Genomic DNA, 18421 nt, shown 5'->3' with positions numbered 1-18421 from the left:
GTTTAACGCCGCACTAAAATAATAAAACCCCTGAAGATCCGGGGTGGAATATGTCTTCAGCAACCCACACTTGCCGTAAAAGGCGACCATGCTTGTCGTAAGAGGCGACTAACGGGATCGGGTAGCCAGGCTCGCTGACTTGGTTGATTGTCATCGATCCTAACTGCGTGGAACGATGCTCGTGATATCAATCACTGGATTGTCTAGTCCAGACTCGATTATTTACAGACTGCCGTCATATAGCTGGAATATTGCTGAGTGTGGCGTTAAACAACAAACCAACCAACCAATTAAATAATTCAGTGTCGAGTAATTGATATCATGGGTATGGATCTACGCAATATGGATACGAGGCTGTGCATACATCAAGTTAGCGAACCTAACCACTCGACCCATAGCCGAGAGGGGGTCATACAGTCAAGACATGACCTTACATCACGGCCGAGAACACCCCCTTCATCAATCCAGAGACGAAAAAAATGGCGCTATTCTTGACTGTGGTTGCCGATTACTCTCGTATTTTGCTGAGAATTAAAAAAAAAAAAAATCCCGTGGGTTTGTGACTGAAAAGTTGATATCGCTGTTCTCCCAGATAATTCCCTGTCTATGCACGTGCTTGTCATAATTTTATAACCACAACTTGAGGGAATAATAGACCCGTAACACGTTCATTTCCTGTTTCGGCGATAGTCTGAGTAGGAATTATGAAGGTGGATTTCTCGGCCGTGATGTCGCCTTGACAGTAGGACCCCATCTTGGCTACCCGATCCGGTAAGTCGCCTCTTCAGACAAATATGGGTTGCTAAAGACCCAGTATTTTACAGGCCGTCGTGATCTCGATCGAATAACAACAAACGAACAAATATCTACGTTGACGGAGCCCTTATCTTTGTATCCGTCTGATGACTGTGTGTAAACACAGGCGAAATCGGTCGGGACACACGCACAACCTTCAAACGAATAGAAAGTGTGGTCAGCATACCTGGAACGCCCACGACGGTAGGTATAGAGAAGTGAGCATCACTGACTTGCATATACTGTAACAACACGATTCACAGTGACATAGGAGTCCATTAGTGCGTTATTTATATATTGTAATGGCATAATATAGGTTAATGCAGACAAGATAACAGTGGAAATGACGAAGATTAGATGTACACATTGTGACCGAGACTCTGTGTTTAGATAGAACATGGTGATTGTGCATTCGTGACCAACTCGTGTTATTCCGGGACAAGCCGAATAGCGACTCGTGCCCCTCATTCGTCACTACTCGCCCCTTTGCATAACCTGCAAGAAGACTCGTCCCCCTATAGAAGAAAGTTATGTGCGAAAATACGACAATCCAATCAGAATGCGTGTATGATATCAAGAATCAAAGAATCTCGAGGGATTAATTATTTATTTTACCCATGTCTTGCATCTAATGATATACCCTAGGTACAGTTAAATGTGTTCAGTCACACTGTAAAAAATAACGTAAGTCACGATGTGTTTTAAATAACATCTGGAATATATATGACATTGGGGAAATATACGTGAATCACTACGCAACGAGTTGACAATTCTTTTACTTATGTCCGTTTGCGCTTAGACGGAACCCAGTCGCAAATTGGCCACGAGAGGGGCACGAGTCGCTATTCGGCTTGTCCCGGAATAACACGAGTTGGTCACGAATGTCGTGCGCCTCTCGTGGCCATCAAAAATTATCTCTGAGGGATTCTTTGACCGAAGTACTTGATTGGTTTGTCGTATAGTTCGCACATAACATTCAAGGATAGGGGGGACGTGTCTTCTTGCAGGCAGGTTACAGAAAGGGTGAGTGGTGACGAATTGGTGATTGTGTTTTCGCGACACATTTACGAATATGCATTTTATGTAATTGAACATCTAGTGCTTACTGCATTAGGGTGTGCTGGAATATATATGTAAGTATAACCTAAAAACCATGTTTCATTATGCCTGATGATCGCACGCAATACCATGGGTGCGTGAAACTCGAGTTGCAAAATGATATTAGGGAAGTGTATCCAAATCTGTATTTATGCTCTACTTTGTATTGAGCACTCTCTTCTGCAATTGGATCATACTTGTGTATATATATATAGTTATAGTTATAGTTATAGTTATCTTTACAGTAATTGCGGGCGATTGGCTCGTGTTTTATCAACTTGTACATAGTTGAGTGCCGGCAAAAAGGTATTCTCATGCATATGTTTAAAGGGGCACTGATCTAAAGCAATTGCCCGGGACTGGTTGTTGCCTTTGTTAATTTCTTCAGCCTAAACAAACAGACAAAAAAAACGGCGGAGCTCATCGGTTGTCGTCATTTGGAAATACCCCTAATTGTTATAGTAAAAGTATCCGTGCAGTGAAAGCATTTTCGGATTTCGGATTGCGTCGATAATACGATTCTCATGTTGTCATCCACGTTTTCTGGTATAACCCTATACCTGTGTATTTGTCGTCATTCACATGATGCTCAGTTAATGAATTTATTACAGGTACAATTAGTGGTAGCACCACTCCGAATACTTGACGAAGGTTCCCATTTGGCATTTATTGTGTCTGGGGTAATTATTCAATCTAAATCCAGGTTTGAAGTGAGGTGAAATGTGTGTTATGTAATATGCACGTGGCAGCCTAGCAAGAGATGAATGATCAGTTGATTTACTTTTGTTGTAAATCAGCCGTTCGTTCGTAGTCATCAAAGGATTAACAGAAAATACATTGATTGATTAATCACTGTTATCTTGCACGGTGGATATCTCAAAAGTGAGTGTTTACATGTCTAGGTTTACTAAAACAAAGGGAATACACTCATATCCTTGCGTGAAGTGCCGTTATAAAAACAACATACTTTGTTCAAAGGGTTAACTGATAATACGTTGGTTAATTGCTCATTGTTATCTAACTCAATGGATTTTTTTAGGAACCGTCGACAAATGTACAAGGTAAATGCTTCCAGATCATATTCAACATGTATCAAGGCATAAAGTCGTGTATTGTTGCTAATGGTGAAAATTCATCGTTTTTCTCTAGTGATATCGGAGTTAGACAGGGGGAAAATCTATCGCCAATTCTCTTTGCCCTGTACTTAAATGACCTTGAAGAATATCTACAACAGAAAATGTGTAAAGGTATTGATGTTATATCGGAAGTTGAAGTAGATAGAATCTGTAAAAACATTATTGTTTTGCTATATGCAGATGATACTATTATACTTGCAGATAACGCCTATGACCTTCAAAATAACATGAATGTTTTTTATGAATATTGTAAACAGTGGAAGTTTAATATTAATATTGATAAAACTAAGGTGGTTGTATTTGGATCAAGAAAAAACAATGATGTGTTTAAGATAGGCGATAATGTTGTTGAAGTAGTAGATCAATATAAGTACTTGGGTCTGGTTTTTAAACGAACTGGAAACTTCCTAGCAGCCAAGATGTCGTTAGTGGCTCAAGCTAGAAAAGCTATGCATTTACTATATATTAGAATACGAAACCTTGACTTACCAATAGACTGCCAGCTATTATTATTTGATCAAACAATCGTGCCTATATTAACATATGGTTCCGAAATTTGGGGATTTGGTAAACTAGATATGATAGAAAAGGTTCACACGGACTTCTTAAAATATATACTAAGGGTAAAAAAAAGCACACCCCACTATTTTTTATATGGAGAGCTTGGAAGAACCCCTATTACGGATTTAATTAAACAAAGAATTTTGACTTACTGGTCTAAGATAATTTATAATAAACCAACGAAATTGTGTACTGTTATGTATAATATATTATTTGCAGACTCTGGTAACCATAAATACAGCTGGCTCGAATATGTTAAAGGACTATTTGATGGATTAGGCCTTAGTTTTATATGGACCCAACAATTCATGCCAAATATAAACGTATTAAAATGTGTTATTAAACAACGTATCTTTGATCAGTCCAGCCAGACTTGGACAAGTTGGATAAACAACTCTCCCAAGGCAGTATTTTACCGAATATTTAAACATAAAATCCAGTTAGAAAATTATCTGCTGTCGCTACCCTTAAGACTCAGTATCCCGATTACTAAAATAAGATCCACAAACCATAGATTACCAATAGAAAAGGGGCGATGGGAAAATATACCACGAGAAGACAGAATTTGTAGTCACTGTAATAAACATGACCTAGCTGACGAATATCACTATCTATTAATTTGTCCTTTTCTGCATAACTTGCGTAAGCAATATATTCAAAAGAATTACTTTACAAGACCTAGTACGATTACACTTGATATGCTACTAAATACTGAAAGTGTATTAGAACAAAGAAAACTAGCACAGTTTGTAAAAGAAATCCTCAAGATGTTTAATTAAATTTATGAGTCTGTTGCAGTTAAACGTATAGTTGACACACGTCCGTCTCCTGCCTCGTGTCACCATAAATTTCCATTTGTACCTTCAATATGTCATAGCTATGACCTTGAAGCGAAATAAACGTTTGTTGTTGTTGTTGTTGATATGAAAATAGTTGTCACGTGGGCTTTCTCAGCCGACCTTTGAGACTTGACATTAAAACATTATTGACATGGACATTATTAAACATAAAAATGTTTTGAATTCGTTGTCATAATACAGATGCACATATTTTTCAGTCAATTTGTAATATAACTGAATATTCAGGCGTTTAATAAATTTCCTAAGTGAAAATTGTGCACATTTTGACTGTAAAAATATAAACACGATAAAATAAGCAATGCTCAGGAGAAATATTTTCTTTGTGTTGCAAGTCAAAATAGTGTAAACGAAAATCGCACAATTACCAAGCAAGTGACTTAACAAAACTTCGTCACCATTACCGATGCTACCCACAAAGATACCTACATTTCTCTATTATTTCCTTTTTGTTGATCGATGTGACCATACGCCCTTATACTATCAATAAAAGTGACAAATGCGCTTACGAATTGCGCAGCACAGGTTGCGAACTAGTCTAGGTTTCTGCTATATCATCCGGGTACTCACGGGAAAAAACAATAACAAAGGCAACAACCAGTCCCGGGGAATTGCTTTATATCAGTGCCCCTTTTAATGGTGACTAAAATGATACAAACAAGATATGGCTATTCGATGGTGATGTATTTGATACGGGTATCATAGATGTGTTTTGGGCCTTACGTTTGCTGTGTTTCGGTAACTGTTTTCAGCCTTGTAACGGTTTGATAACGTTTGTAATGTTTTGGTCAAATCAAATTTTCAAGTGTATGCTTTTTTGCTCGTCAGTTTATTTCGAGATTTTCAACATATTGACAGAGCATGCAAAACATATTCCAACTTTCAAGTGCGTATAGTTTTGAAATACATAGATATAATGTAAACATAATGTTTCTTTGCAGCATTCCAAAATGTCTTCCCTGAAGAAGCTAACAGACAAGGGCGGTAACTCTGTATACACTCACTGTATTGACGGCCACTATTTCCCGCCCTTCCCGCTCGATGTCGAATTTGCCACGCACTTGGAGAACATTAAGAAAATGAACATAAGGGACGATGACGTCATCATAGTGGGCTACGCTAAGTCAGGTTTGAGACAATGCTTGCAGAAATAAAACAACTATTAAAGACGTCATGTCGAAAGATCACTGATTAGAGTGTGTGACTTTGGTTTAACGTCGTTTTTGACAATAATAGTTATACCACGGTGTGTCCGCTTAAATGAGTGAGGGAGTGAGCTGGGTTTAACGCCGCTTTGAACAGTATTACAGTTATATCATAGGGTTCCAGAATAATGTGGGAGGAAATCGCGAAGTGATGCAGATCTCAGACGTTTACCACGGGTATGGTGTTGACTAACCTAGAAACATAATCGGGGCGAACCGGGATTCGAACCCACCATCATTCTGGTGTGCCCAAGGGACGCAACTCTGCACGAATGGGCCACCCTCCCGCTTAAGTATGATAATGACGGAGCTTTACTGATAATAATCAACGAAACAAGTTTAATCTTTCAATCTCCACATTTTTAACAACTCTTGATAGAAAATAAGAAAGCAGATATTTTAATACACGACTCAGATTTAAAGCCGACTTATTCAAGGCAAATCTTATGGAAAATCATATCTGTTCAGACTCTGTGACTTACATAATCTCCTCGAATTAGATAAACTGGAAAGTACGGTATGTGAGAATTCATAATTAACAAAATTAATAATAATGTGATATAAGGTGCTGACAGTTGCGTGAAACAGCATGTAATTACACACTCATTTACAGTCTGGAGTGTAATCACAACAGAAATTCGCTGTTCTGATTTGCGTCCCATGGGCGTGCCAGGATCCGATGGTCAAGGGTTTAAATCACAGATTCGCCCTGATTAGGATCGAAAATTTTAAACGTCTAGGATCTGCAGCTACTGAAATGTTGTTTCAATTTGCGTGAAGATGACTCACTCCCTAGGGCGTGTTATATATGGTAGACATTTACATATTCATGTTCAGGTGAAAACAGTTACATATCCATGTTTAGGTACACACTGGATGTGGGAGGTGGCGGGAATGCTGGTGGCCGGAAGTACAGACTACATCCGGCAGCTCAAGGAACACCAGTTCATTGAGTCTAAGGAAGTGGCGGTGCTGGACGCTCTGACGTCACCCAGACTCCTCAACACACACATGGCGTTCAGGTAGTGAGTAAGTGAGCATGGTTTTACGCCGCTTTTAGCAATATTCCAGCAATATCATGGCGGGGGACACCAGAAATGGGCTTCACACATTGTACCCATGTCGGGAATCGAACCCGGGTCTTCGGCGTGACGAGCGAACGCTTTAACCACTAGGCTACCCGACCGCCCGTTCAGGTAGTGACCTTAACAGATTGAAGCATATTTATTTCCGTGGAATGAACGTTCTACTTCCTCTTAAAGTCTCTACTCTCCGCAGTCGGGAATCAGGTTAGAATTGGTCAACAGCAACCTATACAGCAAACTAGTTCATAACGAACAAGCTTAATATGAACGGATGTATATAACGAACTGTTTTCTTGGCCCCGTCCAGTTGCTGTATTTTTGCGGTATATATGCTTATAACGAACTACGGCTATAACGAAGCTTTTGAGTATAACCGTAGTTTACTGTATATGCTGGTCGTAAGAGGTGACCAAACAGATCGGGTGGTCTTGTCTCGTCGACTTGCGCGTTAATTGTGTGTCAACGTACCCCAACGACGTGGATCGTTGCTCATAACATCAATCACTGGAATATCTGGTCCAGACTCGAATATTTACAGGCAGTCTTCATTTTGCTGAAATATTGGCGATTGGGATAACAAACCTAACAAGGAACTGCAATTAATGTGTTATAATATCATATGTTAAATATGAAATCAAGAAATTCCTGTGAAGAGGGTGCAGGTTTGGGCTATTCTGGCAGACCTGATAAGTTAGATTCATGTCAAACTTTAGGGACAGAGACATGAGTTTCAAACTATACACGTATTACAACGTGGATACCTTTGCTAGAAATCATGGAATCCCAGCAATATAGATATGGTCTATAGATTTCAATTATTAGCCAATGAAACATCCACTGCAGGGTTTAATCGTGGATTCCAAACTAAGTGATGACAACTAAATTGGAAAAATAATACTTGTTTGTTTAAATCTGGGACTTATTTAAGTTAACATTTTCTTAATTTCAAAGGTATTTTAACATTGAATTTTAAAATTAAACCCAATACAGTCATGTAAATTATGAGTTAAAGCCTCTTGGTCTTTAATGGTCCTGCTTTCAGTGAAATACAAGTCAGCTTAGTTATTACTCTATTAAAGTCCCAACCGGACTATAAATAGCGCGGTATTTTGCGAGATCTTAGTGTTTGACAGACGTTGCGATGATCGGTCAGCCAGTAATCGGTGACCCAAAATCTTGAATAACTAAAGAACGAGACAACATTCACATCCAAATCTTGGCAGACAGATTTGCCCTACACCAGTCAGTGTAACAAAAGTCACACGATATAAAAAAATATTACATTCGATCTGATGTTTGGTTGTAAAAAATCCAGTCGTCTGTGAAACAACAGAAGTGGGAGGAGTTAGCCTTCGGTCAGCTGACATCTACTGCGCGAGCGAATCTAATTATAGTAAACCACGTGGCGAACTCGCACATGGCACAACTTCTCGAAGTGTTTGTTTACTTGCAACGAAACTGCCAAGAAACTACCAAATGGCATTACAAAGACGTTAAGTTCAGTACCACAATGAACACATACCCATACAGTTTACGACTGTTTTGTGCACCGCATTTGGCGAAAACATTGTAAACGGGACTATGCAAATTAACTTTTACAAAATAAATAAAAGTTATAATGTCGACAATATGTAGTTTATTTATACACAAATCTATCATCTTTGGTGGACATGTTAATATAACAGTTTACACATATACACAATATGAAGTAATTCTTGATTCGATTTCTACAAATCAGATGATCAATTTGAAATATGTAGACAGTGCTTGTTTATAGAAATATGCAGGTTATGAATAGTCGATGTTTACTTCAGGAGGCGTCTTACCTTTCAACTTATTTAGCATATTTATCACCACGTATGTTCCATAAAATCCATATTCAGAATATACAATGTATTTGAATCCACGAGCACATGCATGATTCAAAACACAATCAGGCATAATTTCACGGCGCACACTAGTCCGAATTATCATCAACAGTTTCGTACAGTCACGAGTCAACAGTCTTGAAAAGATCCCTCGATGATTCCTCAAATCATTCCTTCTGTCCAACATCGTCCAACAGTTCTTGGAAAGAGTTTTGAGGACTACCACCACCTATGTCCCATATAATCCCGATTAGGAATGTTTGGATATAATCCACGAACATGGTTCAAAACACAATTGGGCATAATTTCCCGGCGCACACAAACAACAGTTTCGTCCAAATGGTCACGATTCAACAGTCTTGTCTTGTTGGAAAGATACCTTGGATTCCTCCATGCATTTCGTCTATCCAACATCGACCAATAGTTCTTGTAAATAGTCCTGCGAACCCCACTATTTCTGTCGTGAGGGGCGGAGCCTCGGCCAAGCCATCTTTGAGGAAATGTTGTCACACACGGGCGGCAAAAACAAAATTCACATTCCTGAATTTCCTGGAAACGATCGTCGATACTGACATTCAGATCACAATCTAAAACGTTCACTTCATCCCCAGCATCAATAAAAGTAGGGGGTTTCTCTGACGAATCTTCTTCACCGGTGACATCTACACTTGCATCACTCAACTTGTCTTCCATGGCTTCGTCAATCGTTGCATCACTTTCCCGCGTCTGAACACTGGCATCACACGACGAAACGTCCTGCACTGCGGCATCGTAATCCCATCCCGAGTAATTGAATAAACTTCGAATGGCTTCTTGTTGCATTTCATCAACATTTAGTGTAATAGTGAACTTGGATGACATCATGAAAGCGTTGAAATATATAAGCAGTGAACGAACGTGAAAGCGACCTGTCAAAATTTTCTTGGTTGTAACACCCATTAGAAACCGATAGAATTTGGAAGCGCTCATTATATGAAAGATATATTACACATCATGAAAAAGTTTGATGAATATACGATTTGTAGCGATTTAAGGAATGTTTCATTATTTACCGTGAATAAGTATCATTTCACATTACAAATAAGCATATTTAGGCATGGCTAGTCGTCATAAATCAAAATTTCAACTTATGAAAAGCACCCTCTACAACCCTCAAAATAATGGTAGCGCGTTGTTTTGGTCAGCTGTTTCTTATGTCGCGTGACCCAAGCGTTGGTGGGTAGTCTAATACACGACGGGTTGGATGGGTTGTGTTGGTCTGGAGGGTTAATGGCATTCATTGCATTCAAACAATCAAAACCGACCAATTTTGTATTATATAAACAATATATATGCAACTCAAGTTAGGTTCTCGAAAAAGTCTCAAAGTTAAACTCTTATCAAAAGCGAAAGTCACCTGTCACACCCCTATGGGTTACATAAGCCACGCCCAATTTCCCGCTTTTCTCTATTTGTTGTCTGCTGATTTTATGCAACCGATCTGTAGATCTAGAGTGACGAATATTGTTAAAAATGGCAGGTATTGCTAGAATGTTAAGCGATAGTAACGGGATTAAGAGAAAATATTCAAAAGACAATCCAGAAGCTGTGAAACGAAGAAATTCGGAGAGAAAAACTTCACCACAAGGAAAAATTAACTTTTCAGCTGAAAACAGAGACGAGATTGATTTCATTTATGAACAAGCGAAGAAAATCAAAACTTTTCTTGGAGAAGGGAACCCTAATCTTGTGACAAACAAACAACTTCTCGATAATACTTTCTCATATTTTATTGAGAAAAATATCGATCCAGTCCGTGCAAACGTTTTAACAGATGATGCAAACGATGGGAATATTACTGACGAATCTTTTACGCGTGATTCTTCATTCTGCAAGTGTGAAAATACGGATGAATGCAATCAAAAGATGTTTTGTGCCTCTGAAAATGCTCTTGAAAAGCTCTGTGGTCGACTTTATTCGCACAGTTTGTCATGCTCGTTTCCTGCTCAGAAATTGGACATGAAAATGATTGGACATGTTGCCTATGTTACTTTCAGATGTGAAAAAGATCATGTGATAATATGGCCCAGTTCACCCTATCTTGGTAATAAATATTTGGTAAACTCTCGCATGTGTCATGGATACCTTGTGTCTGGAATGTTACCCAATCAGTACGACAGATTTGCGAAAGCAGCTGACATTGGAAGACTTGGTTCAGCTTACATATCTGACATGTTTTCAAACTATAAAGAAGTCGTTTGTGATTTAAGTCGTGAATCATGCGAGGATGCACTTTTAGAAGAAATTGTGACCTACCCGAATATGGATGGAATTAATATTCTCACTGACGCTCGCCATGCCACACGGAAAAACTCCCGTTTTACTGATGTTGTTTGCATTGGAGCTAACACTCACAAAGTTATCAGGACGGAAACTGTATCAAAAGTAGACAATGCCTGCACACAAAAACACGAACTTATTGGAACTCAGCGTATCTATGAATATCTTGATAGTGTTGACAATGGTGTCGGAGTACATGTGAAATTACATTGTCATGACAGGAATTCGGTCATAAATAAATTTATCAGGGAGGAGCGCCCTGATACAACGTCAACAAATGACACATGGCATGCTACGAAAAATGTTACAAAGGAGGTTAAATGTGTGTGTTTGGGTCCAAAATACAAAGAGGATGTGACGTGGCATCGCGAGTTATCGGACAAAGCAGGAAGTATCAAGACTCATTTTTATTGGTGCATTAGGAACTGCGATCAAGATGCCAACAAGCTCCGCGATAATATTATGAATGTGGTCAATCATTACAAGGATATCCATAATAACTGTTCAGAAACGTCGAGATGTAGACAAGACGCGCACTATGAATCATCCAAAACACTTATTTGTGACCCAAAGGCTGAGCTACTTCTGTGTCAAGCTTTGAAAAATACTGTTGTGTATAAACATACCGACGACTACGTTCATTGTATGGACACGTTTTTTGTTGAAAGTTTCAACAATTCACTGCTACAATATCATAACAAAAGAATTAATTTTTCTGACGATGTTTATCGTTTTCGGACGAATATGGCAGTATTAGACTGGAATGAACACGTAAATAGACCAACAACATCATCAAGATATGTCATGGATGCTAGAAACCCAAGACGTCAGGCCGAGACCAAAGTCCTCAAACGGAAAACTTACAACATGTGGGATCAGATTTGGAAGGACTATGTCGCCATTTTCCTCGAGTAAACGTAGGTAAAAATTTTTTAAATGATTTTAATAGATTAACAACGTTAATTTGTTACCTACGATGATGTGCATAATGGTGTTCACCTGTTGCCGATTACCACATGTATTTTAGATTGAGACACGTGGGTTACTATAAATAGTAAGCTCCGCCCATTTTCCTTATACGTAAAATATTTACTGCGCATGCACCCCGATTAGGCTGATCGGATGTTGGGGCTTTAACACGAATAGAAAATTAGGGAATTTTTAATTGACTTTTCCTGCAGACTATGGGCCGAATATCGGTATCAGCTGGAGCTGATCTAACTAAATCCCTGGCGATCAATTCCAGATTCCTGCCGTCAGAGGTCGTGTCCAAGAGAACCAAGGTCATCTACCTGTTGAGGAACCCCAAGGATGTGGCAGTGTCCTTGTACCACCACGTCTGGGGAATGAACAAGGATAACTGGGTGTACAACGGGACTTGGGACGACTTCCTTGACGCCTATCTTCAGGGAAACGGTTAGTTAGAATAGTTTCCTTACCAGTCACACCTACTGGGTGTAAAGTCCCACTAGATGTTGCTTTATGGTGCACACTTGTTATTCAGCACAGAGAAGCATAAGGAATGAACACAATATCCTCACCGTTGTGGTCGTGCGTAGTCCACTTATAAACCTACTGGCTGTTTGTGTAACTCGATATGGAGTTTTTGAAATTGTGGTAACACCTCACAGGAGGGCTTACAATCATTGAGAACCCTTGATAGAACAAAAACTACGAACAGCCTACGAGACGCACGTGCAGATTTCGCACCGTTGCGAAACCCACGTGCTGAGGTCACCGGTTTCATTGAACCGAGTTCACGACTGCAGGCGATATTTCATCTCCGATACAGGTTATACATTTGAGAGTTTTTATTACAGTTATTGTCCCCCGCCGCGCGAAAGCGCGAAGCGGGGGATATAGTATTCACGACCGTCCGTACGTACGTACGTACGTCCGTCCGTACGTCCCACCAGTTTGTTGCCGCGATATCTCAAGAACTGAACACTGGATTGTCTTCATATTTGGAAATATGGTGTATATACAGACTCCGCAGACACCAGTCGGTTTTGGTGACCTTGACCCCATTTTCAAGGTCACAGCAGGCAAATCTGCTTTTGGAGTTGGAAAACGGTGTTGCCGCGATATCTCAAGAACTAATCGCAGGATTGTCTTCATATTTGAAACTATGGTGTATATACAGACACCGCAGACACCAGTCGGTTTTGATGACCTTGATCCCATTTTCAAGGTCACAGCCGGCAAATCTGCTTTTGGAGTTGGAAAACGGTGTTGCCGCGATATCTCAAGAACTAATCGCTGGATTGTCTTCATATTTGGTACTATGGTGTATATACAGGCGGGGGACATTTCGTCACTTTGTGACAAATACGTTTTTAATTAAAAACGTTGTCTATGGGATGAGTCAGTTTATAAGTTGGAGAAACCATTTCTACGAGGGATTACCAGCGATTGTAAACCCTGACATGAGGTGACATACCGAGGGGTGAAGAAAAAGTAAGCATATGTAAGATATATATATATATACCACGTTCTGGACATTACGCCTTGTACGTGAAGAACAGTTTGATCATTGTTATCAAACCCAGATATCCTCTAAAACTAATGCAAGAAGCAAACACGAGAATATTGAACCACTTCATCAACGTTCCACACTGGTAGCTGGGTCGATCTGTAAATTAAGCAAAGATCATGTTTGTTTGTTTGTTGTTTATCGCCGCACTCAGCAATAATCCAGCTACTTGACGGTGGCCTGTAAATAACCGTGTCTGGACCAGACAATCCAGGGATTGACATAATGAGCATCGATCTACGCAATTGTGATACGATGACATGCATCGACCAAGTCAACGAGCCTGACCACCCGATCCCGTTAGTCGCCTCTTACGACAAGCATAGTCGTCTTTTACGACAAGCATGAGTTGCTGAAGACCTATTCTACCCCGATCCTCTCAGGTCCGGAGATCATGTAGCTATAACAAACGACTGAAAAAAGAACACACCAAGTACACGTTTTTAAAACTTTATTATAATATCGATTTTAATGTGCATGCACTTGATCTTTGTGCTGCGTAGTCGTTACGCAACTGAAAGGAAATCAACATTTCAGTGCTTTAGATTTATACCTGTGATCCGGGAATAGTCACCTCTGATTTGTCTGTTGTGTATCGCCGCACTCAGCAATATTCCCGCTATATGCCCCTCTAAATTCTTCCAGCAATATTGATTCTGAAACCTAAATCATGCTTTTCCGTGTAAGGGGTCGTTTGAATCTGAATCTTTGCTTTGCGTGTGTCGTTGTTAGCTGGTGTGCCTGGTCGAGACTCGACCACTGACAACTCGCTCGATACTGCTGGGGTAATGCAGACTTCAGCTTTAAACAACATACACCAACTTCTTGTTACGCGTACGTCATTCTCTCATCTTATATATGGAATAAAACTAGTCCTAAAACGTCAGTGGGAAAGAGAAAAGGCCGGAAACATTTTGTGACATTAACTTTAATTATTTTGATGGTTTGTTTCATGATCTTCAGTATGGTGTGGGTCTTGGTTCGACAGTGTTTTAGACTGGGAGAAAACACGCCCTGCCCGCTCGGAAATGCCCGTATTTACTTTGCACTATGAAGACATGAAAAAGGTACGTATTTCGTTTACCAGATTTCAAATAAAACTTTCTTTCACGCCAAGCATTCCTTGCATATAATGAAAACTTTTTAAAATGGTGATTGACTTAGAACTTATAACTTATGCAAACTTATTTCTTACTATATAAATGACGTTTTGCAAAGTCGAAACTGACAGATTAAAAATATCTTGACAACAGAATATAAGAAAAATGGTTATGTGCAAGTGTAACTGAAATGAATCGCCTGGTGCTATATTTACCAAATTACCAACACATCTTGGAGATCGACGGTCCAGTTGTCTTGGTCGTCGCAGAGTTGCATTCCAGGATTTTATGATCGTGGATTCGAACCTCTGATAAGCCCTGATTATAACCCTTGGATTGTCAGCAGACTCAGCGCCATACCCGTGCTCGTGCGTTTTATCTTCAAGTCCACGTCTTCACTATCGGCTCACACATCCTGAAATATCTCAAATACTGTTGAAAGCTGAGTTGAATCCAATGCAGCCACTCACTGTTACATCAATATATCCAATAATCGTGATGCTGGCTGCTGACTTTCCAACCAGTGTTGTATTCATGGCGCTGTTCGACAGACACTATTAGTAACATAACCTCCCCCCCACTAGCCTTGGATATTCCCTAGTCCGCTACCCCGAGACTACTAAATTAAGCTGAGGACAAGTAAAAATCCAATGATGGTAGTTCTCTTTGACTAGTAGCATTTGAGGGCTATTATTCTGAACCAGTTCTCGATGTTTCAAATATGCTACAAATTGGAACTGTATAAAACTGACAGAGAATGTGATATAGATGCAATGTATAGATGCAATACGTCTTTGGTTTACACAAGTCTTCGGAACTCGTCTATAAAAACAACTAGCAATTTTTTCAGATGTTGATTAAGTATCTCACAAATTTCAGGATCCCTTATCAAATGTACAACGTCTGTCGGAGTTCCTTGAGGCACCGGCAAGTTCCGAGTTCTGCCAACGAGTGGTGGAAGCATGTAGTTTTAAGAAACTCAAGCAGGCCAAGGATAATATGGAAGAAAACTTTCTGCGAGACATATGGAAACCCGGCTGCGAGGGCTTCTACAGGAAAGGTACCACAAACATTTATGTATATCATGATAGTCCTTGGGTATTGTTGTAGACATCTGAGCGCCTCCGCGGTCATACCAAAAAACGTTAAAAGATGGTTCCTTATTGTTACCCTGTCTGGCGCTCGGCATTAAGGGACTGAAACAAGGACTGGTCGGCTCGGAGTCAGTTAACTGTGTCTGAGTGGGGTATTCATGTTAAACTGCGGCATGGTATCTCAGTGTGCTAGCACTATAAATCGGCATCAGTCCGGACTAGTACAAGCAGCCACACACACACACACACATACACGTCGCTATATAAGTGCAATAATCTCTATTTCACCTTACCTTGTAGACATCTATTTATGGAAAAGCATTGACACCCAAAGGCGTCTTATAACATGCTGAAAAAAACTGGATCTTTCATTCATATACGTGCGTTACTGTTAGAGACAGGTTCTTCATATGTCTGGATTACTCAAGATTGTGGTAACGTTAATTTCTTTCTTAATCTGTTCAACCAGAGATGTAAGGATATAGAGTTTCAGAATTGGCATGATAGATTTCTGGATCTTCTTTATTGAATTTGTAAAGTGGTTATATATCTGCCATATAAATTGATTAATATGTCACGGAAATATTTAATTGTAAGGATTTATTGCGATTATTTTGTAAGTGAGTGAGTATGGTTTTACGCCGCTTTTAGCAATATTCCAGCAATATCATGGCGGAGGACCCCAGAAATTGTCTTCACACAATGTAACCATGTGGGGAATCGAACCCGGGTCTTCGGCGTGACGAGCGAACGCTTTAACCACTAGGTTACCCGACCGCCCCTATTTTGTAAGTTTCATTCGTCATCCCAGAAGTTGAAAATACAACATAAACGTTTTAAGAAGCATGTTGATCCAAAATTGTAATGTACAGCTTCATTTCCTTCTTATTGGTCGCCTTTACAAGTCAAGCAGAGAAAAGTTATATACCACTTTATTACTCTGCTTATCCCAGTATACATACTTTTTGCAGCGTCATCGTCATCACAAAAATCTTGTCATATTAAAAGAGGTTTTTTTATACCTTTTTGCAATACAAATATATTGTACACCAAACTTCGTCGGACTTAAAGCCTTAAGTTTGAGTTGTATTTGATGACAACAAATTGCGCAAAGATACCGGTCAGTGTATGAAAGGACATGCCCAACAAAAGCATTGGCTAAAAAAGATTTATCGGAAGCACAGTACGGAATACGTGTACCTCAAACCATACAATCTATTATAGAACGGCTATGATGCAGTAGGGGTACACTTCCTAAACCTTCGTTAGGGAACACAGTGTGCACACAACCCGATTAGTGGCGCGTTTCAATTAAAGAGGATGTCTTTTTAGTGAATTAAAAATATATGGAGGTTATAATTTTTTATGAATACAGTTCTAGAGAGTAGATGAAATATATATCAGGATATGAAAAAAGGAAGATGGTCCACAGAAACGTTGATGTTCGGATCTGCACCGTGATTGAGTGTATCATGCATTTTTCCACAATGTTCTAAGATTGCAATTAAGAGATTGTTTGCGATATTTCAATAGGACTGTAAATGTTTTAAGTGAGTAAAAGAATTTTTTGTGTGTTTCAGGGGAAGTTGGGGACTGGAAGAACTGGTTCACTGTGGCCCAGAACGAGAGATTTGATGCTGTGTATGGAGAGAAGATGAAACATTCCAAATTGAAAATGCAGTTTGAATAAAGTTAACAGTTAAAACTGGGATTACCTTCAAAACGTTCTGTTTGAGTGCTCTTCCCGCTATATCAGCTGCTATATCAACAGGGATGGAAATTGGCACTATCCTCCTAGCACGGACCAGTTTTCGGGCTAATAGAATTTCAAACATTTTGGATGGTGCTGCCATATGTTAGCACTATTTGGGCCAGTAGACGTTCTTTGTTAACTTCCATCCCTGTATCAGGGCGGTTTTCTCTACGTAGGTTTCCCCCTGATTTGAAGAGATGAACTTGAAAAAAACCGATTGATGCGCACGATTATTAAGTATACAAATATGTTTATTTTCCTCTGATTCTGTTCCTGGTTTTGTCGGCACCAAACACGTGGGAGTTTCACTGAATCGGTAAACGTTTGAGACCTGTATCAGTTCGCGATTTCCTCCCTCATTAAGCTGACACGCTGTAATATAACTGAAATGCGGGGTAAAAACAAACTCACTCACTTAATTGTCACCAACACATCATGCCACATTATCACTTGGACCTTGTCCTTGTGAGCTAAGAAAACGAGAGAAAATGCAAAATTCGAAAAAACAACAGATTTAATTAGCGCCAAATATATTGTCCAAAAATGTCCAAAACGTAAAGAGCACTGTGATCCAAATAAGACAATGTCACAAGATGTCACTGATTCAAAGTCCATCTTGCGAGCACGGAACACACTCCTGAAGAAGCCGGTCACACGAGATCTGATGGTTCTCACAGTGGACTGGGGCTGTGTGACTTCCTCGTGGAGGTCAATCTCTTCGAAGTGGGAGGCATCAGGGAGGGTGGGGCTGGTGAGGGACACGGAGGTGGACACGGGGGTAGGGGTGTGGGAGGCGGGCAGTTCAGACAAGGGGTCAAGGATGGTGAAGTATCTGCACGTAGCACGCTGATGGGAAGGTGGAGAAGAATTTATAGACAGAGATAGAAAGTGGTGGACGTGTATGTTACAAGCAGCATTGGATGAGTGTTATGCTGTTAGAGAAATGTGAGAGGAAGACACAGTGAACAGAACTGCCTGGTGTCACTAGCTATCGATAGTACTTATTACGTACCATGG

The 18421-nt window shown here is 39.8% G+C and overlaps 1 protein-coding gene across 5 annotated transcripts; it reads left to right on the top strand.

The window, feature by feature from the left end:
* Positions 1–453: 453 nt before the first annotated feature.
* LOC124137813 (sulfotransferase 1B1-like) lies at positions 454–17374 on the top strand. 5 transcript variants are annotated; one of them, XM_046504271.2, is made up of 7 exons: positions 454–771; positions 5389–5575; positions 6518–6674; positions 12171–12340; positions 14421–14524; positions 15437–15617; positions 17232–17374. In XM_046504271.2, the coding sequence occupies exons 2-7, from the start codon at positions 5398–5400 to the stop codon at positions 17339–17341; spliced, it is 900 nt and encodes a 299-aa protein (XP_046360227.1). In that variant the 5' UTR covers positions 454–771; positions 5389–5397; the 3' UTR covers positions 17342–17374. The 5 variants fall into 5 exon arrangements, with proteins under 5 accessions (XP_046360227.1, XP_046360226.1, XP_046360224.2 ...); XM_046504270.2 differs by lacking the exon at positions 454–771 and adding an exon at positions 831–999; XM_046504268.2 differs by lacking the exon at positions 454–771 and adding an exon at positions 832–1013.
* The last annotated feature ends 1047 nt before the right edge of the window (positions 17375–18421 follow it).

This window comes from Haliotis rufescens, unplaced genomic scaffold (assembly GCF_023055435.1).
Source record: "Haliotis rufescens isolate VD_foot unplaced genomic scaffold, xgHalRufe1.0.p SCAF_57, whole genome shotgun sequence".
NCBI classification, from domain to species: Eukaryota; Metazoa; Mollusca; class Gastropoda; order Lepetellida; family Haliotidae; genus Haliotis; species Haliotis rufescens.
Note: the sequence above shows the minus strand (reverse complement) of the source record. Positions and strands in the feature narration are given on the sequence as shown.

Excerpts from the sequence above, each read along its gene's own strand:
- LOC124137813 (XM_046504268.2), top strand. The coding sequence starts at position 903 with ATGACTGTGTGTAAACACAGGCGAAATCGGTCGGGACACACGCACAAC. Across the intron at positions 1,014-5,388 it reads ACGACGGTAGGTATAGAGAA|CATTCCAAAATGTCTTCCCT; the intron begins GTGAGCATCACT and ends GTTTCTTTGCAG. Across the intron at positions 14,525-15,436 it reads ACTATGAAGACATGAAAAAG|GATCCCTTATCAAATGTACA; the intron begins GTACGTATTTCG and ends CACAAATTTCAG.